Below are 24954 nucleotides of genomic sequence, written 5' to 3' on the forward strand. Positions count from 1 at the left end.
CTAGCTGTAAGGACACTGATCAACGGATCTACATACCAGATCCGTTTTATCAGTGTCTTTGCAGCGAGGAGAATGACAGGCAGTTTGTTTACACAAGCTGCCTGACATTCTCCCTCTCCCCCGCCGATCGCCGAGTGACCGGCGGACATCGGGTCCGCTGGTCACACGCGCGGGGGGGTCCGTGACCACGCGGGAGCGGGAGCGCGCCCCGGGGGGCGCGCGCTCGCTCCCTAGACCCTCACAAGCAAGCAACGTAGCCCTACGTTAGTTTGCCTGTGAGGGGCTGACCGCCGACGTAGATAGTCGTGCGGCGGTCGGCATGTGGTTAAAATCTGGCCTGATAGTGGGCCCCGAGGACCGGAGTTGAGAACCACTGGTTTAGAGAATCTTCACCCTACAAACAAAAATTAAAAGTCCGGTCCTCGGGACCCACCAACAGGCCAGGTTGGCAAGATAACTAAATTGCATCACAGGTGATTGCATTTGCTGCTCAGTGATTGCAGTATTCTAGTCTGCATCTCCCCAAGGTAATACTTAAAATCTGGCCTGTTAGTGGGTCCCGAAGACCGGGGTTGAGAACCACTGGTTTAGAGATTTTTCACCCTACAAACAAAAATTAAAAGTCAGCAACTACAAATACTGTAGCTGTATTGAACTGTGTCTGAATGGACACAGGGAGCTGTGACACGGCTCGGGTGCCCCCATAACAAGCTGCTTGCTGTGGGGGCAATCAAAGGGAGGGAGGGGCCAGGAGAGCCAAAGAGGGACCCAAGGAGAGGTGGATCTAGGCTGCTCTGTGCAAAACCAACTGCACAGAGGAGGTAAGTATAACATGTTTGGTATTTTTATTGAAAAAAAAAAAGACTTTACAATCACTTTAACCGTTTCACTGTTTTAACAGTTTTGGGTTTTTTTTTGTACACATGTTGAAAAAATTATTTTAGGCCTGAGGATTAATTAAAATTCCCAAAACATTACATATTTTCTGAAAGCAGACACAACGGAGAATAAAATAGTGGTGGTCCCAGTTTTTTATGTCACACGATATTAGTCCAAGGGTTTATCAAGCCCTGAATTTCAGTAAAAAATAAACTAAAGTTAATTTTAGGGTACACAAATGCAATCTATTACCCAATTTATTCTAACATATAAATAGTGAGGCTTTTATTGTAAGAGAACATATTATTTCATAGAAAAAACGCCACTCGTTAACGGAAGACAGTGCTTAAGGTCCGTTTCACACTGGTGGAGTCTGCCAGCAGATCCGCCTGCTCAGCAAGGGATCTCTCTGCTGATCCGCGCTGAGCAGGCGGATGACAGGTCCATGTCCATTGCACTGATGCAAAGTGGACAAGAACACAACCCGCTCTCCTCTATAGGCTATCGGATGGTCCGTTTCCATCCGACTGTCATCTGATTCAATCTGCCAGAGGCCCCTTTCACACTGACAGACCGATCGGGTCCACTTGAAAAACTGACCATTTATTGCTCTCTATGGAGCGGTGGATGTCAGCGGGCATGTGTCCGTTGACACTCGCTGACATCTGGTTTAATTCTGTCAGCTAAAAACAGATGGATTAATAGGAAATCCATCCGAAGTAAAGGAAAAATTTGGTTGTCACCAGAGTCACCTGAACTAGTGTCCTCATTGTAGGATTTCCCCTCTATTCCTGTCCCAGTGACAACTCAAAATCTGGTATTTTCTTTCCATTTCACTTACATACACTTGCAGATACTAGTCAGCAGGACAAATAGGGAGTTTCAATATCGATACGGGAGCACAGATGGTAATAAAAACCTGACAGGTGTTCTAATCTAAAGCAAAAAAAAAATAATAATTTAAAGTGGTCCTGTCATCACACACAGATTACTAGGCATAGATCAGCATTACCAAATTACATTATTAATTCATTTTCACTCACAGTATATATCTAACAAAAAAAAATTAAAAAAAAATAAAATAAAATAAACTGTGGTTCCCCTTTAATACAGTAAAACCATACAGACCTCATAGTAAATGATCAGTCTGTGGGTTAGTCTGTTCCTATACACTTTGCAGGGAATTGTTGGTTTTCTTTTATAAATCTGCTCAGAATACAATGACTCATCTTTGTGGGCTACATTCCCTCTTGCAAGCAGCTGCTTGATATTAACGTTTTATTGAGCAAGATGTTCAGTTATGATATTGCAGGAAAAACCACAAATTCAGATAGAGGAAGCACTGTAGTGCCTTGATAAGGATGTCACTGTCAGAGAGTACATGTGACATTCATTTCCATCAGCCGCTGTGATGACTGTTGATAGTGGTGAAGATTTCCATTACAATCGGAGAAGTCACATGCTGTCCACTGTACATGCATGACAATCTGATAGAGAGCATTAGAAGAGCAAGGAATGGCCATATATGAGATCAAAAACCTCTTTGTTACTGAGCCTGTTCTGAGTGGAACCTGTCCTGGTAAACTGCTGTATGGTCTCTCCCACTGTGCTGTGGCTCAGTTTCAGGGTCTTGGTAATCCTCTTATAGCCTAGGCCATCTTTATGTAGAGCAACAATTCTTTTTTTCAGATCCTCAGAGAGTTCTTTGCTATAAGGTGCCATGTTGAACTTCCAGTGACCAGTATGATAGAGTGAGATTGATAACACCAAAGTTAATACACCTGCTCCCCATTCACACCTGAGATCTTGTAACACTAACAAGTCACATGACACCAGGGAGGGAAAATGGTTTATTGGGCCTAATTTGGACATCTTCGCTTAGGGGTGTACTCACTTTTATTGCCAGCAGTTAAGTCATTGCTGGCTGTGTGTTGAGTTATTTTGAGGGGAAAGCAAACTTACACTGTTATACAAGCTGTACACTCACTACTTTGCCATTTTCATACTTAAAGAGTAACTCCACTTTTGTTGAGAAAAAAACATTCCCCTCTGGGTGTTCAATCTACATGTTAAGTTCTTTAACAAACCTCAATGTGGTAAGTAAATCTATTGGGAGTGGTTTCATTATTACAAATCAGCTGCTGCACCTGCAGGGCTCTAATTGCAAGGTCTGCATCCCTTTAGACGTGATTTCCTACTGGGAGTATCTCACCAAAAATAACATTGTTGTTGCAGAGGATGCCAGAAATCTGACTTGTATCTTAGTGTAGACTTCTGGAAAAATCAGTGAGCCAATCCCACAAGCAGGAAATTATGTTTCTGGGGGGTGTTCTGTATACATTCTGTGCACAGAACACTTCCAGGTAGCCATATTGCATTGCATTTACAGAAAATTACAGTGGCTGCAGATTAAAAAGGAAAGGTACATTTTATTAACATTCAATTACAATATTACTTGTGCCGCAATTATATATTCTCTCTCTCTCTCTCTCTCTCTCTCTCTCTCTATATATATATATATATATATATATATATATATATATATATATATATATATATATGTGTGTGTATATATGTATATATGTATATATATATATATATATATATATATATGTGTGTGTGTGTGTGTGTGTGTATGTATATATATATACTTTATATATATATACTCATTATATATATACTCATTATATATATATTTGCTATTTTTTCCCCCACAAAACCCTTTAAGCATAAAACATTTAGTTTCCACCGTTTTTAATAGTTTTTCCTGGAAATTGACCACATTAAGAAGCAGCATCAGTACAGAAACCCACAACCTTCCCCAGCATATAGATCTCTGCTTTATAGATATTTGGGGAACAGTGAGCAGATATTTGGGAAACAGTGAGCCCATTTTGTCAGAAAACAAGCAAGGTGCCAGTGGATCAGTTTGCACCTTCCTTTTAACAGACCCCTTTAGAGGCATACTACGTTCTGCCATTAGTGTAGAAAAGTTCTTGTTCTGACCAGAGTTGTTCTTTTATGCAAACTCCAAAATACACGCCTGTTACCCACCTTCAGTTTATCTCCCACTAGGGAAATAAAGAGGAGCTTTCTATTTATTATACCTCGCTGTGTGTTTTCACACTGACCTAAAAGTGTTGCAACGCAAGCAAGGTGAATTCATACGAATTGGATTTTTTGTGCCTGCTGGGTAACTTCACAGATAAATGCACAGCTTATTCAATTAGAATCATTAACAGCCAGTGGTAGACACTTCCCGGATAGGAGTCAGCTCCCGCAATTGTCATTTTCCTCTGACACCACACATGTCAATAAATGACAAAATCCACAGACAAGGGAAATAAACAGCAGCTGAAAGGTACACGGAAAGAGTTTAAGTCTAACAATACAGAACGCATTCTAGACAGGCTGCTACAACCAGTGCCGCAGCAACAGATTTTGACAAATAGCTGAATATGGGTGTTTTAAAGGGGAACACCAGGGAAAACAAAAACTAAACCGGGCAGAAGGTCTCCCTCTGCACTGCAAGACTTTGGTTTAGAAGGCTAAGTAAAAATATTAACCCTATTCCTTATTCCTGCCAAAAGCCAGCACTCTTCTGCCCTCTCAGATGCTCTGAGATGTTGGTGGGGCCCTCGATATCCACATAGCATACCATACGAGACCTCTGGTCCGGCTTTGCAGCTGACGACATCAAAAGTGCCAAGACTGATTGAGCGGCGAAGAGGAGCAGCTATAAGGGACTGACTCTACTGTCTCTACAGCAAGGAGAAAGCCTTCAGCAGCAACACATAAGGTAAGTATTTCTGCTTGTTTCTCCACCCATGCAAGAGTTACATTTTATTTTAACTGGAGTTCTAACTATAGAGGAACTTCACCCCCCCCCCCCCATGGTTAATTTTTAATATCAACTCCTTCTTAGCTACCACGCAGTGAATCTTGTGCCGACATCTTCTTTGTGAGGTCATCAGGAGGCTTACAGGTAGGACAAAGACGAGACAGCTGGCCTTCTGATGATGTCACAAAGAAAATGATGGTGCCAGACCTGACATTTGCAGCTTTTGATGAATGATAGAAGTACAGCGCTTGGTTTTCTTAGCAGGTGAATATGGTATTGCAGCTCAATCCTGTACATGAGCAGTGGGTTCTAAAAAGCCCAGCACCCTTCTGGGATCTGTGATGTGGGTATCTCAGATAGCTTTGGGCAGGGGGAATAGGAGGACGTCATTTTTACCTAGGCTGGAGAAACGCTGCCTGCTCTCTGCTGAAAAAAAGCCACTCTTCCACGGAAAAAAAACGGTTTATCTGTGCTATCTGCTGAAAGAAGGGAGAGGGGCTATATAAAAAGATGTAAGTGAAGTATCACTTTAGGTTATGCTCAGCTCCTCACTCTAGAAAGCAAACCTTGACCTTTTTAGTTTTGCAAAGAATTAAAAACTATTAAAATACCTGCTACTTTTTTTTTTTTATTAATACTTTATTTGGTTTTCCATAACACAAAGAGGAATTAAAAAGAAAACAAATTATTACGAGAACAATATCGAACATTTCATTGTATATTTAAATTCACCCACTAACCCCATCCACTTATCTCCCACCCCTCATTTTCCCAAGAGCTGATCTCCCCCTTCAATACTTCCACCCTTCCTCCTTCCCTTGTCTACTCTATCCATTTCTCTGTATATTTCTTAGTTTTTTAAAAATCTGTCCATTTTTTCCAAACACTGTTCAGGCCTTTTACATAATCCTACTCTTTACTAGAGAGAAATTCCATTCTATAGATATAATCTATTCTTTCAAAACATTCTTTTATTGTTGGCTTCCCTGGGTCTAGCCACTTTTTTGGTATCAGTCCCTTTGCTGCATTTATCAAGTGTGGTACTATAAAAGGAAGGACAGACTCAAAAAGAGGTACATTAGGGGGTACTATAGAATAAAGGCACCCACGTCCCTATACAAGAATATGTGAATGGAAGAGGAAGGGGAGCGCAAAAAGGGAGGGGACTTTCTAAAGGGGTACCGTCCTTAGACCAATATATATCTTCTACCCTCTTCCAAGTGTGGTACTATAGTTCTCCTTATTGTTATTTTGTACTGTTTGTGTTATGAAATAAGCAAACCCATGGTTCCTTTGGTATCTCCTCTCCCGTAACCTCTTTAATATATTGTCCTATCTCTTGCCAGTAGTCCCTGATTTTATTACAATCCGAACCAAATATGTGTCCAAGTGCCCTTCTGGTTACAACCTCTCCAACATAAAGGGGAGGTACTTTGAAGATATTTTTGGGCTTTTACAGGTGTTATATACCATCTCACGATACATTTATAATTCATCTCCATTGCATTTATGTCAGTGGCATATCCATGTGCTGCTCTGAGCACCTTAGCTACCTACTTGTTGCTCATTTATTCCTATACCCAGTTCCTCCTCTCATTTCTTAATGATTGGAGGCCTTCCCAGCCCCCCCCCCCCCCCATCTCCATGAGTTGTCCGTAAACCTTGGCTATTCCGTGTTTTACTGTAATCTGTAAATTACTTAGTTTTTCTATTGAGTTCAGGTTCTCCTCTGTTCTAATTGGTTGTAGTAGAGCAGCCGCAAAGTGTTTCAGCTGCAAGAACCTCCATTAATTTATGTTTTTAAATTCACCTCTGTGTTTTAATTCTTGCAATGGTCGTATTTTCCCTATACTCATAATATTTTTTTTAACTGTGCATTCCCTAACCAAGACCCAGACAGTGCTTCTTTACAAGGTGGAAAATAAATTGTCCCTACTAGTGCTATAAGTGGTGAATTGTATTCCCATCTTGCTTGTCTATAAATAAGATCCCAAACTTTAAACATATTTAGTCAAATAGTGTGTGCTTTCATCCAATGATCTATATCTATTTGTGGCAGCCATATGTTTTTATCTAAATGTGCCTTACTCAATCCATCTTAACTAGGGATGCACCGAATAATCGGCGGCCGAACATTATTCGGCCGAAAATAGAAAAAATAGCACTTTCGGTGTTCGGCCGAATAAGTCAAAAGGCCGAATAATTTTGTGCCGAATAATAGGGCTGAACGATAGTCGATATGATATTGACTATCGTTCTGTGGCCGTAGGCGATATTTACAGGGGGAAGGGACTCGGAGGAGGACAGGAGGACTCACAGACTTCTGTGTTAGGCAGGGGAAGCCAGGACACTTCAGCGGTGAGCATACATACATTACTCACTCGTGCACTGCAGCCCGCCCCACACATTCAGTGAGTCTTACTCTCCTCCCTAGTTTTTTCAATGGCACATTCAGGAAGCCAATCACGCCGTGATTAGCTGCACAGCGAACCAATCACGCGTGCCTGCACACCTGATTGGTTCCGCTGTGCCGCTACTCACGGCGTGATTGGCTTCCTGAATGTGCCATTGAAAAAACTAGGGAGGAGAGTAAGACTCACTGAATGTGTGGGGCGGGCTGCAGTGCACGAGTGAGTAATGTATGTATGCGGCTGTGCTCCTTTCCAGGCTACTACTAGTCCACCTCCAGCCTCCTACTACCACCACTATGAGAGACTGTCTGTCACTGTATAATCTGATCGAGTCCACACTGACACTGACTGACTGTCACTGAGTAATTGATGTTACCACATTAACCCTGACCTGCCCAGTGCCCTGTATCTGCAATTAAAATTTACAAGGCTGCCTGCATGCTTCCTGATTTCCATTCCCAGCATCCTTCCCAATCCCTACAGTGTCGCTAACATTAACCCTATGGTACAAGGCTGCAGTGTGCACTGAATCCCATTCCCTACAGTAACATTTAGGGAGAGAGCGAGACATGAGAGGACAAGAGAGAGAGAGAGAGAGAGACATGAGAGGACAAGAGAGAGAGAGTGAGAGGACAAGAGAGAGAGAGAGAGACACGAGAGGACAAGAGAGAGGACAAAAAATTGGCAAAATAAATGGAAAAAATGCAAAACACCGCGTTCGGTATTCGGCCTTCGGCCAAACATTTTATTATTATTCGGCTTCGGCCAAGAATTTCATTTCGGTGCATCCCTAATCTTAACCCATCTTTTTTCACTTTTTGTGTTTTTCCGTTCTAGCATTCATGCTATTATTACTGCGTTGTAATATCTTTTCATGTCAGGTGCCCCTACCCCTCCTTGTGTTTTGTCTCTGCCTAATAACACATACTGTACTCTTGGCTTATCATTTTGTCAGATGTATCTTTAGATCATACTCTTTAATGTGCTAAAAAGAACCTATGGTAGTGCTATTGACATCATTTGGAATTTATATAAGATTTTTGGGAGAATCACCATTTTCACCATATTAATCCTTCCCAACCATGAAAGTGGAGGTGGTGTTATTTTGTTAATCACTGTTTTGATTTCATTAAGGAATGGAATATAGTTAGCTTTATATAAATTCCCAAGAGATGCTGGTAATTTTATTCCAAGATAGTTTAATTCTCTTTTCCCCCATGTAAATGGAATTTCCTTTTGTAGTGCCTCTTCTTCTTTCTTACTCAGACTTATATTTAAGATTCCTGATTTTACTGGGTTTATTTTTAGATTCGAATAGTTCCCTGTATTTTTTAAATTCCTTTATTAAATTTAGGAGTGAGATTCTGGGATTAGATATATAGAATAGCGTGTCATCTGCATTTTGTTTTTTTTCTTTGACAACTATGTTACAGTTCTAGAGATTTTCTCCACATCCTGTCCCAGTGACAACCCTGTCACTATGATAGGATGAGATAGAAAATCTTGGTAAACAATAGCAATCAAAAGGCTTTTTGTGAGTAGGTTGAGCAAAAAACATTGTTTAACACCTACCCGCACGGCCTATTGTAATATGATGGCCTAGCAGGAGCCCTGTTATCCTGGGAGGAAGTTATATTACACACACAGTGATCACATGGTACAGACAGGGCCAATCACAGCCCATCTGTACCATGTGATTAGCTATGGTCAATCCCAATCACAATAGTAAACGCTAAATGAATAGTTTTCATCCAGAAAAAATGGTTGCTTATAACTGTAAAATGCACAGTTATAAGCAATCATAGTGTGTAAAATAAAACAAAAAACAAATCCTGATAACGTCCCCAGAGTAGTAGAGTGTTACTATGGTAACATTGAATTGCTCTGGTCACTGAATGTATTTTTATTTTTTTTTTTTACAAACTGTCCCCAGTCCCCATTCAGTGTCCCTGATCAACGCTACACCAGTTATATGATGGCGCTGTACTGCACTAGTGACAGTATGTAAAATATTTTTAAAAATTGTAAAAAAAAAACATTTTTTTAATTTTTTTTATTTCTTCATTATCCCAAAAATTATGACAAAAAAGTTACAACTTCAAAGAACTCTCCATGCCTCTTACTAAATACCTTGGACTGTCTACTTTCCAAAAAGGGGGGATATTTGTACTGTCCTGGCATTTATGGGCCTCAAGAAATGAGATAGGCCATCAGTACATTAGGACTGATCAATTTTCAGATATATACCATAGTCTGTCAATTCTATAATTTTCCTACGGACTAAAATATTTTACTGTACACTGATTTGGGTTATTTTCACCATTTTTTTTTTTTTTTTGTTTTAGCAAATAAAAAACCCAGAGGTGATTAAAAACCACCAAAAGAAAGCTTGAATTGTGTAAAAAAAAATAAAAAAAATTAATATGGGGCAGTGTTGCATGACCTCGCAATTGTCATTCAAAATGTGACAGCACTGAAAGCTGAAAACTGGCCTGGGCAGATGGGGGGGTAAAAGTGTCCAGTATTGAAGTGGTTAATTATTGCTGTTTGTGTCCCTATGGGGAATGTGATCTTACTTTCTGCCACAGTGACACTAGACTTGCACTGGGAGAAAATGCTGTAAAACACAATTATTGTATTATTTACACCAAGATGAGCATTTTTTTCTGCAAAACATTACAAAGATTACATGGAAGGACAACTGTACAATAGGATACATCCCTGGCTATACAGCAACTCCTGTCCTTGTTCAGATGGAACATGAATACCAACTCCAGCTCATACCAATCCCAGGTCATGTCAAAAGTGTGATTTTCTAAGGTGAGGTCTAAGTACATAATGTATATTCTGTTAACATGCTGTTACCAAAAGGCTATGCCTTAAACAAATTTTTGATGTGACCATCACATTTCTACATGCTTTCTCCCCATTTATTGAATTAAATTCAGAGATTTGAAGATAAGTCTCTCAGTGGCCCAGTTGAGTCATTGCATTTATTCTTTGTAGATACATCCACCTGGTAGACCCAACTATACTAAATCTTGCTTCAGATTGCCTTCTTGTGAGATTTGGAACCCTTGGGGGGTTGTGGGACGTGACATCTTGGCAAACTGTCCAGAAACTCCGGTTTACAGAAAGTAACTTTTATCTTGGTGGGGAATGGAGGGGTAACCGATCGGCAATAATTTGGACGTTAAGGTCAACTATAAAGCTTATATAAGATTTTAGTGATTGGCTTTGAGTTTGAATGAACAATTGAAGCTATTGTGTATTATCTTCCGTAAGATCTTTTTTTTAAGCTCTGTATCATTTTTTACGTCAGCAATGTTTAAATAACCTTCTACTTGCCTTGCGATAACAGTTTCCAGTATTAAATCAGAATTTGTATTTGAGGATGCAGAACTTTAACCCATTATGCCCCTTATTAGCCAACTCAAGCTCCAACCCAGACAAACTCATCCGACATTAAGCTTCCATACCTCTACTCAACGCCTGATCCCACCACGCTACTCTGGGAATCCTTGCAAACTGCAGGCCTTAATTAATCCTCTTTAGGTCACGGAATAAACTTGACATTAATCCAATAATATCCTGACTTTATCCATGGAATGAATATACATCTTAAATCAGTACAAAATAACAAATAAGCCTGGAAAGAAATACGTGTCATTGTCTGCTTCTAATGGTCTATATTAGCATATATTAACATTTCTAAGATCGGAAGCTTACTTATGCAGTGTGACTGCATGCAAATGTGCTCAAACACCTAAAATGACACACACGGTAAATGAGCTCTTGTGTAATTCTGCTTTGTGAGCATAGACATTTATGTATGTAATAGGTATTTGCAGAAGTGTTTGTATAGGTAAGTGGAACTCATCTTACTAGTTTTGGATATAATGGGGAAGGGCAAGATCCTCTGCAATGCTTTCTAATGTTGATTATGTTCCCATTGGGAAGATTTCTTCTCACTTCCTGTCCCAGAGACACTCATGGCATTACTGTATTGGAGTGCATTCTTTAGATTTTCCTTCCATGCATTTACTAGGGGACCAATACAGTACCTTTGTTTCCTTAAAGCCCAACTCTGGGCATAAAAAATATTTTGCCCATGTAGTGGATCTGTGCCCACACTGCAATGGAAACAACTCATTGTCTAGAGGATGTGAGATATTCTTATCTAATCTTCCGATTAGCCCTGCACCAGACCAGTCCCTGTGGCTCATTTCCCTCCCCCACCCAACCCCCGTGGCCTAGTGGTCTTGTGTGGTGGACTGTTCCTGATGTCATCACACCCATAGACCTCTCTCTCTCTCTCTTCCTCTCTCGGAAAATTAAAGTGACCCTGGGACTTGAAAAAAAAAAAATTCTGGCACTTTTAGGCAAACTCCATCATTACTAGGAAGTGCCATTTAAAGGATACCCAAAATTGTCCACTACTGCTCTAAAGACTTACAGTATTGGTAGAGCGCATTTCCAAGCACAATTTTTTATTTTTTAGTTTTTGGTAGAGGCAAAGAGTTAGAACCTCTGCCATATATTAGATGCTGTTTTCTCCCCTCCCCTTATAAAAAAGTACATCTCCCCTATCTAAAACAAACAAAAAATGTCTGCAGCTGGGCTTTAATTCGGTTAAGCAGTTTGCAAGGAGAAGAGACATTGTATTAAGTTAAGCTGATCCCTACATGTGTTCATAGCGTAGATGTACAGAAAAATAAGACATAACCCTGTAAGCAAGTTGATTGCTATTTAGATGGAATTTAGCCTTCCAAAAGCCCAAGAAATATGTTTTTCCTTTAGCATTTTTTATGAAACCTGGATAGCTCTTGAGCTCTCTAAGGGTTGTCTAGGACCCTGGCTGAAACAGCTCCCTCATGATTGCAAAAAACAGAGGTCATCTTTTCCACCAAGACACCACTGCATTCAGCTTAGGCCAATTCAACATAAATGGGAAACTCACTAGAGGGCACAAGTCTAACTACAGTTGCACTCTGCAAGAGCATTTGCTCCAGAGCTGAAGGGAAGCTCTGCTGACTTCCATCATCCAATCATAGCAAGGAAAAATGCTGTTTTTTTTTTTTGCATGTGATTGGGTATTCTTTGCAAAGTGAATCATCGCCTCATCTACTAAGCTCTGGAGCAAATGTCCTTGCAAAGTCTATTTGCCTTTAGTAAATAAACTCCCCTGCTGGCAGGAATTATATCTCAGCAGTGGCTTCTAAAGCTTGTAATAGATAGGCAGAATACTGAATAAAAATTAAACAGAACCGAACAAATGTTCGATTTTCTAATTGTTTTTGTGCTTAATTTGACTATGGATATTTATTACAGGTACTTATATACTCTACGCCAATTTACACAGTGCCTTACATATTTATTATACATTCACATCAGGCCCTGCCCTCAAGGAGCTTACAATCTAAGGTCCTTATAACTCACATTCATACATACGGATACTATGGCCAATTTAGACAGGATCCATTTAACCTACCAGCATATCTTTGGAGTGTGGGAGGAAACTGCTATAGCAGCCACTAGTGATAATCGCATGAGTATCCAGCAGGCTGGTTTTACCCAAGTTGATTGATAGGTACATTCAGCCTACCCATTAACGGTTCAAATCTCGGCCAGTTCTTGCTGAACAGGCCAAGATTCGAACCGTGTATGGCTGGCCTTAAGTGGAAGTGGGGTAGGCTTCCCTTAATAAATTTGTTTTCAAGGATTGCCTGAAGGCTGACAGGGTAGGAGCTGACCACACATACTGGGGCAGGGAGTTCCAGAGGATAGGAGAGGTTCTAGGAGAAGTCCTGGAAGCGGGCTTGGGAGGAGGCAACAAGGGAGCTAGAGAGAAGGAGGTCTTTGGAGGAGCGGAAAGGATGGTTTGGGAGATATCTACAGATGAGGTTGGTGATGTAGCTAGAGGCTTGTGGTTAGTATTTTTGAATAACCAAGGAGTCAGTAAGCTGTGTTATACAGAGAATAAAGCTAAACTCCCGGGGGCCATAAACACACAGTTGTTATACACATATGTGAACTGTTTTACCAGACAAGGGAATTGTAACTTTGTTGAGATCCAGGCACCGATGCCAGGCAGACAAAAATATCCTGGCAGAGGCCAATGCAGGTGAGAACTATAGCCAGGTCCTGATCCCACCCTAGATTGTGACTGGACAATAAATAAGCAACCGCACTCATAGGTAGTCCCCGTGTCCTCCCCTCTAAAAAAAAAAAAAAAAGGTCTCTGGCAGCACCAGGCACTCTTGCCAGACCTCATACCAGGCACACTCCCTCTACTCTTGTTTGCAAAATAATGAAGCAACAGCATCTCTTTAGTCACTTAGCTCCCTCCTCCTGTCGGCATGCTTACTGCCAGCACATATACATTGCAGCAGAGCCTGATTGGTTCCTAGTACTGACCCTTCTTTCTCTTAATTTGAGTGCTGCTATGTAGGGGATGTCAAGAAGTTAAACAATAAAGAATGAGGTACTTGTTCTAGTTCCATATAAATGACTTTTTAAATGAATAAATAACATATATCTAATTTAACCTGTGTTTTAAAGCTGCTTTAACCACTTGTGAATTTTAAATGTAAGAAATACATCCCAAAAAACGTCAACAAAGTTTTTAGGATGCATCTCTTAATCCAGCTACTCTCCCAGAGCATCACTTCCCTCCCCCCATTTGTGAAAGAAATTACCGGCTGTCAAAATGACAGCCAATAGTTGCTTTCTCTCCAACAACAATTGTCTCCTGCGCATAAGTGCAATAGTTTATGGATAATCTCTTGAAGCCTTGCTGCCCTCTCAGACTGGGGATGTCCTATGACCACTAAAAACAAACAAATATGAGAGGGTGCACAGGCCTAGTGCATTATCAAACACGTTTTAATTAAAAGTGTGAAAAAAATAATTACTCACAAACATATGAGTCCAAAGTGCTCATCAAGCCGCACATCCTTGGCTTAGTGTTCCCAGGCTAAACAGTCTCCAAAGCATAGGTGGGACCTTATGGGGTCTCTGCAGGCTAACACATTTCCTTCTTCCTTAGATCATTTGCTGTTTGGCTCTGAGGAAGAAGGAAATCCCTTGAAACGTCTTAGCCTGCAGGGACCTCGGTGACGTCCCCCTATGCTTTGGAGACAGTCTAGGAACACTAAGCTATAGATGTGTGGCCTGATGAGCACTTTGAACTCATAGGTTTGTGAGTAGTTCTTTTTATCATACTTTGCTGTCTGTGCTGTCAAATTGTAGCTGCTCTTGTATAAAATGACACTTGCAAATAGTCTGCACGTGTCACTAAAGAATTACAATATAACAATATATTGTTTCATTGTATTTACTATTTCAATCATATATGGATCAATGGTGTGACCTTTTTTCTGTACATGACATCACTTAAAGAAATCCCATAAGTTTTTTTTTTTTGTTTTTTTACGAAAATGTATTCCTATTTAACCCCTTGTTAACCCTAATCAGTCCCACTTTACTTCTTCCCTCCTTTCTCCCCTTAGCTATTTTTTCCTGATGACCTTTTTTTATTTTTTACATCTCCTGTCTATAGTTTCCATAGAAAATGAAATAGTTTTTGCAAAACGGTATTGCCGAAAAATAAAAATATGCATGATCAACTTATCACCAAATTAACAGGCCCATAAAAAATGCTCTGGTTGATAAGGGATATACAGGTGTATACAGGGCTGATGCTTTAAACTATAAAACAAAATCCCAGAATGCAATGCGGTAAAACTTGTTAAAACAGAATCAGCAGCAGGACAAACTTACCAACGCTTGTGATTTTCTGGCTGCCGAGGTCTTGCAGTAAAGCTCCAATGGCTGGATTCTGTCTGGAATATAACTCGTACCGATTGATTCCAATGTGAAACTTTAACCAGTTGGGATAGGAATCTACATGAGCTTCTCCAGTAGGCAAGAATTCCTCTTCGTCGCTACCTTCATTTGCTACATTTTGCCTGTTGTGAAAGAGAAGGACAATGCGTAAGATGTGAATTCATAAGAAGCCCTTGAAGGCGTTCAGAACCTACAGCCTACAGGCTTGTGATTTAATACTGATGACAAGGAGAACAATGAGCCATAGTGTGCAATGTGTTACAAACTGGCTATTTAGAAGGAATCCTAGGTATAATCTAGCGGCGTTATACACCATGAAAAATGCTTTCTAGAAGTGTGCCTGCCTACAAATAATACTGAAGACTACCAAGGAAAGAATAGAATTAACCAACATCCAATATAATAAAGTATAACACATAAGCAAACCTGTAATAACTTCAAATATCTTATATTGTTTAAGAGAAATATTGATTTTTAGGCATGGCATAGACAGAATTGCTATCAGATTGCAGTGCTCAGAGGTTTTCATGTACTATCACTATCAACTGCTTATCTGCAGCAGTTGGAAGATATATGAAAGTGAACATTAGATATCCTTGCAGAACAAGAGTCATACTTGTTAAACCCACCAAGAACAATTTTAGCGTTACATTTTTTTTTTCTACGTTTTCTTATATTTGTTTGGATTTCTTCTGAGCCCTTTTTCAAGCCAGTAACATGTTGGTAGGTTAACTAGACTAGCCAAACAGGCCCAGTGTCTGTATTTGACTGAAGTAGAGACATTAGACTGTAAACTCCTTCAGGGGACAGGGACTGATGTGAAAAGTTTTATTTGCTGTGTAACATTCTGCATATTTTGTTAGCACTATATAAATATGCGAAATAAATAAATAACATAATCTTTAAGCAACTGCCTCTAATATCTGGTTGTACGATGATGCAGGCACCTAAAAAGCTAATCTCAACAATAAACAGACAAAGTTCCGAGCATCACTTACCTTAACCTTTGGGGAAGGTGAACCTCAATATTAAGGAGAACTGTACTAAGAGGAGTTCCACATTTATGTTTGGGTAGACAAATCCTTTAAGAAAGTTCTTGTATTACACCAGTTTGAGCCACCACCTTACATTACACCAAATTGATAGGAGTTGATTTACTAAAACTGGACAGTGCAAAAGCTTAATTGAACAAGCTGACGTTAGAATCTGATTGGCTACCATGCAGAACTGCACCAGATTTTGCACTCTCCAGTTTTAGTAAATCAGCCCCATAATGTTCTTGAGCTAGCACTAAGAGTGTTTTTATTTGGGAATAACTCACTACCCTGTCCTACAGCAGTTGTTTCTGATGTTTCTTTATTTTCCTGCCAAACTTTTATTATCTGGGGTGCTCTATATAAGAATGTTTTTTATAAAAAAACTTTCAATCGTCACTAATGACTGATGTGGTTCTTTGTTAACTGCCATAAATTTAATGAGGAACTACCTATTAATGGTGCCCCTAGAAATCCAGTGGCATTATTTTTATAGTCAGATTTGGTGACAGCCTAATTTTAATAAGCTATTAGCACAAAACCTTGTCTGATCCCTAGTGGTTTCTTCCTAATAAGCCAGCATCAGATGTCTTCAGTATGCCTCCTCCAACCGCATGGTTGCCTGGGGCTACTCTTGATATTTAGGAAAGTGATGGTAGGCTAAATGCCTCTGACCAGCTGGGTTGGTTTAGATCGTACATAGACACCTGACCACACTCTAGTGCAGTCTTTATCAACACTTCTACGCTAAGGAAACCCTTGAAATAATTTTCAGCTGCTAGGTATTACCTAAATTTATAGTTCATGGTATATTAGTGTGATAAGTAAAATGTAGAACCAGGAGTAAACAAAATATTAAAGAATGTTCTGTACCATAAGGGTCCATGTACACTGCAACTTGTGAACGGCCGTTTAGGAGCAGTTGGGCGTTTTTTTCAGAAGCCCCTGAACCCACCTCCATGGTATCTTATCTGTCCATATACACAGGGTCGTTTACAGTCATTTTCAGGCAGTTGAGTTCAGTGACTTTTTTTGGAAAGCAATTATTTGCGTTCGAACGTGTGTTTCCCGGGGTTTCAAACGCAAAAACATTTTAAAGGGGAATGATTTTTTGACCTCTAGAAACGGTTCTAAACCCAAACGCTCGCTAAACGCGGGTGCAAACGCGACACATTGGACGTTTTAACCGGTTGCCGACTGCGCACAGTATATTTACTGCAGCAGTCAGTCCCGGCCAGGCAGAGTGACGCAGGTCTACGTCGCTCGCCTGTCACTGGGTTTAGAGCCAATAGCGGGCGAGCGCACGCCCGCTGAGGCACGCGCCCGCCTCAGCTCGTTCACGGAGGAGTGCGATGCCGGTCACACTACGATCGTCGGTAGAGCGGGAGAAAGGCGGAGCGGCTTATGTAAACAAGCCGCCTGTCATTCTCCCCTGTGTAAAAATGGAGATCAGACGGTTCTACTATGTAGAACCGTTGATCTTTGTTTTTACACTAGTAGCCATGTCCCACTACAGTTAGAATCACGCCCCTAGGACACACTTAACCCCTCCCTGTCCAATACAGTTAACCCCTTCACTGCCTGTGTCATTTTTACAGTAACAGTGCATATTTATAGCACTGATTACTGCAGTAATGTCACTGGTACCCCCAAAAGTGTCAAAAATGTCAGTCAAGGGTCCGATCTGTCCGCCGCAATGTCGCAGTACCGCAAAAAAATCGCAGATCGCCGCCATTACTCGTTAAAAAAAAAAACACCAAAAATGACAAAAATCTTTCCCTTTGTTAGTAAACGTGATAACTTTTGCGCAAACCAATGAAAATACGCTTTTTGCAATTTTTTTTACCAAACATATGTAGCATAAAACAAATTGACTGAAAATGTTAAAAAAATTTGATTTGATTTTTGGGGGGAATTTCATATAAAAAAAAGTGAAAAATATTGTTATTTTTGCAAAATTTACGCTCTTTTTTTGTTTATAGCGCATGATCAAAAAATCGCACAGGTGATCAAATACCACCAAAAGAAAGCTCTGTTTGTGGGAAAAAAAGGACTTGAAATTCGTTTAGGTACAGCGTCGCACGACCGCGCAATTGTCCGTTAAAGTCACGCAGTAAAAAATCGCAAAAAACCCCCTGGTCAGGAAGGGGGTAAAATCTTCCGGGGCTTAATTGGTTAAATGTCCTTTAAATTCCACGCGTCCCGTGTACATGAAGCCGAATCTGACACAAAAAGAGAATCAATTTCTGACACCCCCTTGGTCTCATAAAAAGAAATGAATAATAATTGCCAGAAAAGAAAAAGGCTGTGAAAACTACACTAGAGGCCAGTGAAGAAGTGCCCTCCTACATTAGCAGGCTATTGAAACGTGCCTTCTTACATTGTTAGTCAGTGTAGAAGTGACCCCTTACATTTGCTGCCAGTGAAAAACCTAACATTGTTGGTCAGTACTGGTGGGAAATCAAGATTTGCCATTGCTCACAGCTCCAAGAAGCCCTAGCAATCTCTGAAGAAACCCTAGCTGGGAAAGACTGCTCTAGTGTCTAAGGTCAACTTAGTTAAAACAGAGTTCCTACTTCTACTTTACCTCTGCTCTTCTCTGCCCACTTCTCCTTCCTAAAAAATTAGCACTACATCCACAAACTTGATTTGAGTCTAAGACCAAGACAGATCGGTTGACCATCAACAAAGTTACTGCAAGAAAACTTGAGTTGCCTCTGTTTCTATAGAAAGAGAGGGTTTAAACTACATACACATGCATGTGGCTTTCAGTACATAGGTGCTGAATTATGGAAAGAAAGGCTTACCAACCATAGAAACAAATTACATTTCTGCTGTCAGTTGCAGGTTGGAATACAATTGTTAATATCAGTTATTTCTCCTCCACTAAGTGCTCAGGCAAATCTTGCAATAAATCTACGAGTTGAATATTTTAATACTACTAAGTGAATTAAAACTCTGGCAACGTCTTTTATGCAGAAATAAATTGCAGGTTCTCCAAGAAAAGATCTATGAGGTCTTTAATGGAGTCAATTTATACTGCAGGTCACTAATTCAGAATATTGAAGAATATGGGCCTTGCCTCTAAGTCTGTAATGAACACACATTCTCTTTCAGGTATAGCACAAGTTGCGTTAGGAGTACAAAAACAGGTTGAGAACCATATATGTCAACGTGTCCCAAAATATCAGTTTTTGATAGATGCTGAAATAGAGTTTAACCACCTGAGAATTTCCTATATCTCTCAGGAATTGATTGGTGAGATCTTTGTTCTTGAGTCCATGGGTCTGCATATAATCTGTGGCTTTTGTAAGGGGGGTCTATTTATACCTGCTGGATTGGTCATTTATTTTATGTTGTGAATAATGCAACTGGAGGTGCTGCAACATTTGAAGCTGGGTAGGAACATCCCAAACTCCCAGGTGGATAGGAACAGGGTTGGGTAATTATTTATGGCAAGGAGGTAGACCTGGAGTGTCCAAGGCATAACAGGGGAGATTTACTAAAACTGTAGCGCCCAGAATCAGGTGCAGCTGTGCATGGTCAGCTTCAAACTTCAGCTTGTTAATGGCAATTAAACGCAGAAGCTGATTGGTTTCTATGCAGAGCTGCACCAGATTTTGCATGCTCCGGTTTTAGTAAATCCCAACCAACAAGCCAGGGGCTGACACAGCTCATCATGCTCCATCCTAACTAAAATGTTACCTTTGGGTGGAAATGCATCCCATACATGGTAGCTAGAATGACAGTAACATAGGTGTCAACTCTATTTAGCTATTCTTCTCTCTCTCTCTTAAGCTGTGTATATAATTTTTTGACAGGTGGAGATCATTTTTTATAATATGATCCCCGCCAAGGCACGCAACACACATTAAAGTTTGTTATTTTAACCAACATAGGAAACAGCGGCAAAGGTTTTAATTAAAAATTAACACACCACCTGGCAATCTACCTATAAATAGGTCTTCCTCATTATCAGTGCTACAGAGGCCTGGGGCGTACTACACACAGCCTAGTACAAGAAACAAAATGCTAAGCATCCGCCTTTGACTACCGTCTAATTCGAATCCTGAAACATTGAGTGATTGAATTAACCTCTGGGGCATGGCAGGTAAAAGCAATTAAGACCTATCAGTTCAAATGTTATTTTCAATTATTGTGCATCTATAATCTAAAAGCCATTAGAGCAATGGAAAATAAAATAGAAAAAAAAAAACCCTCCCGCTGGGCAGATATTTTGTATAGATGCTGAAGTTATACGTGAATATGGAATACTGCCAGCCTAAGCTGATTTATCAGATAAGGTAACAGCCTGTTGTTGTGACATCAAAGGCTATTGAAGCAGCGATCTGCTCCAGCACACAGGGCAGCACTTGCACCCTGTCATGGTCTAAATGGTTTATTTCATAGGCTTGGTCTGCTCGCCACTTTAATTAAGACCTGAATCCTGCAATTATCTCATTGCTCTATAGAAAACTATAATGCGGCCGTTTCAGACAATACAATGTCACTGAGCTTGAAAGAGGGAGCTGTTGTTCTACAGTCAGCTAAACCTGATGGTTTTATTATTGCCTGCCTTGTTTCTGTAATTGGTTCCTTTTTTTTCCCCAAAAAGAATTAAAGGGTCGTCTTAACCATTATTTTGCTAGCTGTCGAAGATCAAGGGTTGAAAAAAGGAAAGGAAACACATGATTGTGTACTTTGGTTAAATATTAAAATATCTGTGGCTAAAAACCAGGGTATTATCAGGTCTGGCTAGGCGCTTATGTACCTGTTCCTCATCAAGAGGACAACAGGATTAAAGTTGATGCTCCCCTTGCACAATTGCATGTATTTACTCAGTTTACATAAAAACCTGGTTGTAACAAGCATTGTTTAGTCTTACTCATAAAAATCCGTGCTGCGAGAGCTGAACCATCACGAACCCCCAGAGATTGACCTACTTACCTTTTCTGAATGAAGAAACAGACACATTCCCAGAATGCAAATGGTTTATATGTCACGTCAAGACATTCTAACGCAATACACTAACAGATCTTGCAACGCTTTGACATTTAATACGATTTTATGTTAGATTTATTCTAAAATACGGAGTTATCATTATATGATGACGTTGTAGGATAGCATTTATAAGCAATGGCAGAGCAATGAGCAATAATATGCAGTAACCAGGAGAAACCAATCAGAAAGGCAGCCATACGTCTTACTGCCACATGACAGAGATGAATAGAGCACAAGCATCTAAACAATCTGACAGCATATGGAGTAAAAGGACTGCGGTTTATTACATGGGATGGAGATCTCTGACCAGTTTTCACTGTTCTCTGTTGATAACGCAAACGTGTAATAAGCCTGACCTGCTGTTTATTGCCGAAGGTTGGCCATACATTGTACAAATTTTCCTTTAGATTTACAAAAAAAAACATATAACATGAGGTCAAACCTAAACACTTTCTAATTATATAAAATCAGGCAGGCCCTTTAACTTCATCGTTGAAGGTAAATCTAAAGGAAATTGAACAAAAAGTTGTATAATGTATGGCCAGCTCCCATGCAGAGTCTGTGTTTTCTTAACAGCTGTTGTTCAAATTAGCTGACCAAGGATCTGATGACCCCAAAGCAAAGGATCTCCAGTTCTTTCGTATTGGTACCTTAGCTAGTATGATTACCTGCACTGCAAACTTAACATTGCACTTTCCTCTCTATAATAACTGTATAGGTTTATATACTGCACCCTAGTTCATAAATAACCTGTTTCGGTTACATTATCAATACATTACTTAACAGCTGATAATTAAATTAGCTGACCAAGGGTCTGATGACCCCAAAGCAAAGGATCGCAAGTTCTTTTGTATTGGTACCTTTAGCTAGTATGATTACCTGCACTGCAAACTTAACATTGCACTTTCCTCTCTATAATAACTGTATAGGTTTATATACTGCACCCTAGTTCATACATAACCTGGTTAGGTTACATTATCAATACATTACTTAACAGCTGATGGTCAAATTAGCTGACCAAGGGTCTGATGACCCCAAAGCCAAGGATCTCCAGTTCTTTTGTATTGGTACCTTAGCTAGTATGATTATCTGCACTGCAAACTTACCATTGCACTTTCCACTCTCTAATAACTGTATAGGTTTATATACGGCACCCTAGTTCATAAATAACCTGGTTAGGTTACATTATCAATACATTACTTAACAGCTGATGGTCAAATTAGCTGACCAAGGGTCTGATGACCCCAAAGCAAAGGATCTCCAGCTCTTGTGGATTGGTACCTTAGCTAGTATGATTACCTGCACTGCAAACTTAAAATTGCACTTTCCTCTCTATATTAACTGTATAGGTTTATATACTGCACCCTACTTCATAAATAACCTGGTTAGCTTACATTATCAATACCTTACTTAACAGCTGATGGTCAAATTAGCTGACCAAGGGTCTTATGACCCCAAAGCAAAGGATCTCCAGCTCTTTTGTATTGGTACCTTAGCTAGTATGATTACCTGCACTGCAAACTTAACATTGCACTTTCCTCTCTATAATAACTGTATAGGTTTATATACTGCACCTTAGTTCATAAATAACCTGGTTAGGTTACATTATCAATACATTAATTAACAGCTGATGGTCAAATTAGCTGACCAAGGGTCCAAAGGATCTCCAATTCTTTTGTATTGGTACCTTAGCTAGTATGATTACCTGCACTGCAAACTTAACATTGCACTTTCCGCTCTATAATAACTGTATGGGTTTATATACTGCACCCTAGTTCATAAGTAACCTCGTTAGGTCACATTATCAATACATTATGCCTATCTAGGATATACAAGAACGGCACACTCTAGTTCCATATCAATTGCTGAAAACGACCAACTTACCAGTCTTGGTTTTCGGCAGCTTTGGGGTTAAATCTGATGTCACTATTCACGTTAAACAAGACATCATCTTCAGTGAGCTCAGGAATAGCAATTTTGTACAGAGGGTGCTGAAACAGAGCAGCCAACCTTGAGTAGCCAGTGTCAGGCTGGGGTTTGTTTATATTCCCATCTTGGATCAGCAGCTTGTGGTTCAAGTCTTTGACCATGTCACGGTTCTCCAGTTTTTTAAAGGACTCGTTCTTGTCCATTATTCCAGCGATTTTCTCCAGTGAGTGCGAAGTGAGATTGGAGCTGGGGTCACTGCTGAAATCTTGTAAGATCCTCAGCGTGTGCTTATTAGGCCAACCTGATTCAGCGGTATTTTTGGGTCTCTGTTTCCCCCATCCCTGCGAGTCCTCGTTGAGATTGTGCGTACAGGAACATCCTGCATCTCCATCACTTCTCGCAGCTCTCTTCTCCAGCTTTGGTAATAAATCTATCATGATATGCATTGTGCAAGCGATCAGAAACACCATCAAGATTAAAACCCTGAACTTGCGCACTAAAATCATCTTCATTTTTCCTAAATTTATTTGAACACACTTAAATAAATTTGACGATAAACTTATAAAATGCTCTTTCACAGAAAAAGCTGTCGTAGAAAATTCCCCCGATTTAAAAAAGTGCTCTCTCCTAATCTAGACTTAATACTCTATTTATAAATAAATCTTTTTTTTTTTCGGGAAAGGGATAATTTTAAACACGTAAAAAGCAAAAAAAAACAAAAATAGACGTTAAGAGTCAGGAGTTTTGCTGAAGTCTTATTGCCATGGGGAAAAGGGGGGCGTTAAAAGGGATGGATGGATGGATCTGGCTAGCAGGAGTCACAGGAATGTACGTAGCTGGAATAGGAAATTAATGCATGGGTTTATGAGATGAATTAAACAATCCGGAATGCTTGGCTGAATCATATGTCGCTCTGCTTGGCATCCTTAGTGAGCTGACCCCTTGGTACGACAGCAGCAGCGGAAAGACTATCCAATTCTGCAGATTCCCTGAAAGCATTTGCTTTTGGAAATGAAGTTCTGGTCCAGATCTCGTCAAGAACCAGTTCCTAAGGAAGATCCAATAGGCTGCTGTCACCAGTCAGGTCTCTTTGATCCTGCATCCAAGCAGGCTGCTCGTGGACATTTCTGCAACACAAGCTAGAATTATTGCACAAAGAACAGAGCTGAAAAGAAGGCTGAGCTTGTGTTGGCTGCCTGGCAATCATTTGATTCCTTGGTTCATGTCAGCTTGAAAGTACAGGAGGAGGGAGAGAGAAGGAAAAGGACAGAATGGAGGTGAAAGAGAGAAGGGAAGGTCTTTGGCAGGTGCAGTGTGAAGTCCCCTTTCAGCTGAAAGCAGTAGACTGGTTGAACTAGCAATGCAGCAAGCCCCTGCCTTCCTCCTGTGGGTGTGTTAAATATTATGAGCAAGCCATGGAGCCAGCCTACTTCACGTCACACTTAGGAGATTGGCTAAATAAACGCTACAGTGATAGTAACAGGACACAGCTAAACCAAAAGTAAATCTTTGATTTTTTTCTCTCTCGCTCCTTTTTTTTTTCATAGTGATTTTTTTTTTCTGCAGCTCCAGTTGGGGCAAGGAGAGGGCGTCAGTTTCTCAAAGGTTTGCATCAGAAGGCTTGCTAATAATCATTTCCTAACAACGGTGAAGTTCCACTGTCACAGTTCCCAAAGCAGATTTTTCTTTTTTCTTTTTTTTTTTTGCAGAATGTCTTAACACATTGTCCCCCTTTAATATGTAAAACTGCAACAAACTTTACATATGTAACTGTTAAATACATACACAGGAAAAACAATAATAATAATAATAATACAATACTAATAATAAAAATATTAATAATAATAAATAATAATAAAACAATACTAATAAATAATAATAATAATAATAATAATAATAATAATAATAATAATAATACTAATAATAATACAAATATAAAAAATTATAATACACATAATAATAAATAATAAAAAGTAATAAAATAATAATAATAATAATAATAATAATAATA

At 39.8% G+C, this 24954-nt stretch overlaps 1 protein-coding gene across 1 annotated transcript in view; it reads right to left on the reverse strand.

Annotated features, from left to right (window-relative positions):
• FAM20C (FAM20C golgi associated secretory pathway kinase) overlaps nt 1-24322 on the reverse strand; it is a 303400-nt gene extending 279078 nt beyond the window's left edge. Inside the window, exons 1-2 of the mRNA XM_082260651.1 lie at nt 22899-24322; nt 14914-15101 (exon numbers count right to left, since the gene is read on the reverse strand). Coding sequence (XP_082116777.1) covers nt 14914-15101; nt 22899-23455 — 745 coding nt within the window. The 5' untranslated portion in view covers nt 23456-24322. The remainder of the gene's footprint in view (nt 1-14913; nt 15102-22898) is intronic.
• Between the last annotated feature and the right edge of the window lie 632 nt (nt 24323-24954).

The sequence above is a fragment of the Pelophylax lessonae genome (assembly GCF_965119305.1).
Source record: "Pelophylax lessonae genome assembly, chromosome: 6".
NCBI lineage: Eukaryota > Metazoa > Chordata > Amphibia > Anura > Ranidae > Pelophylax > Pelophylax lessonae.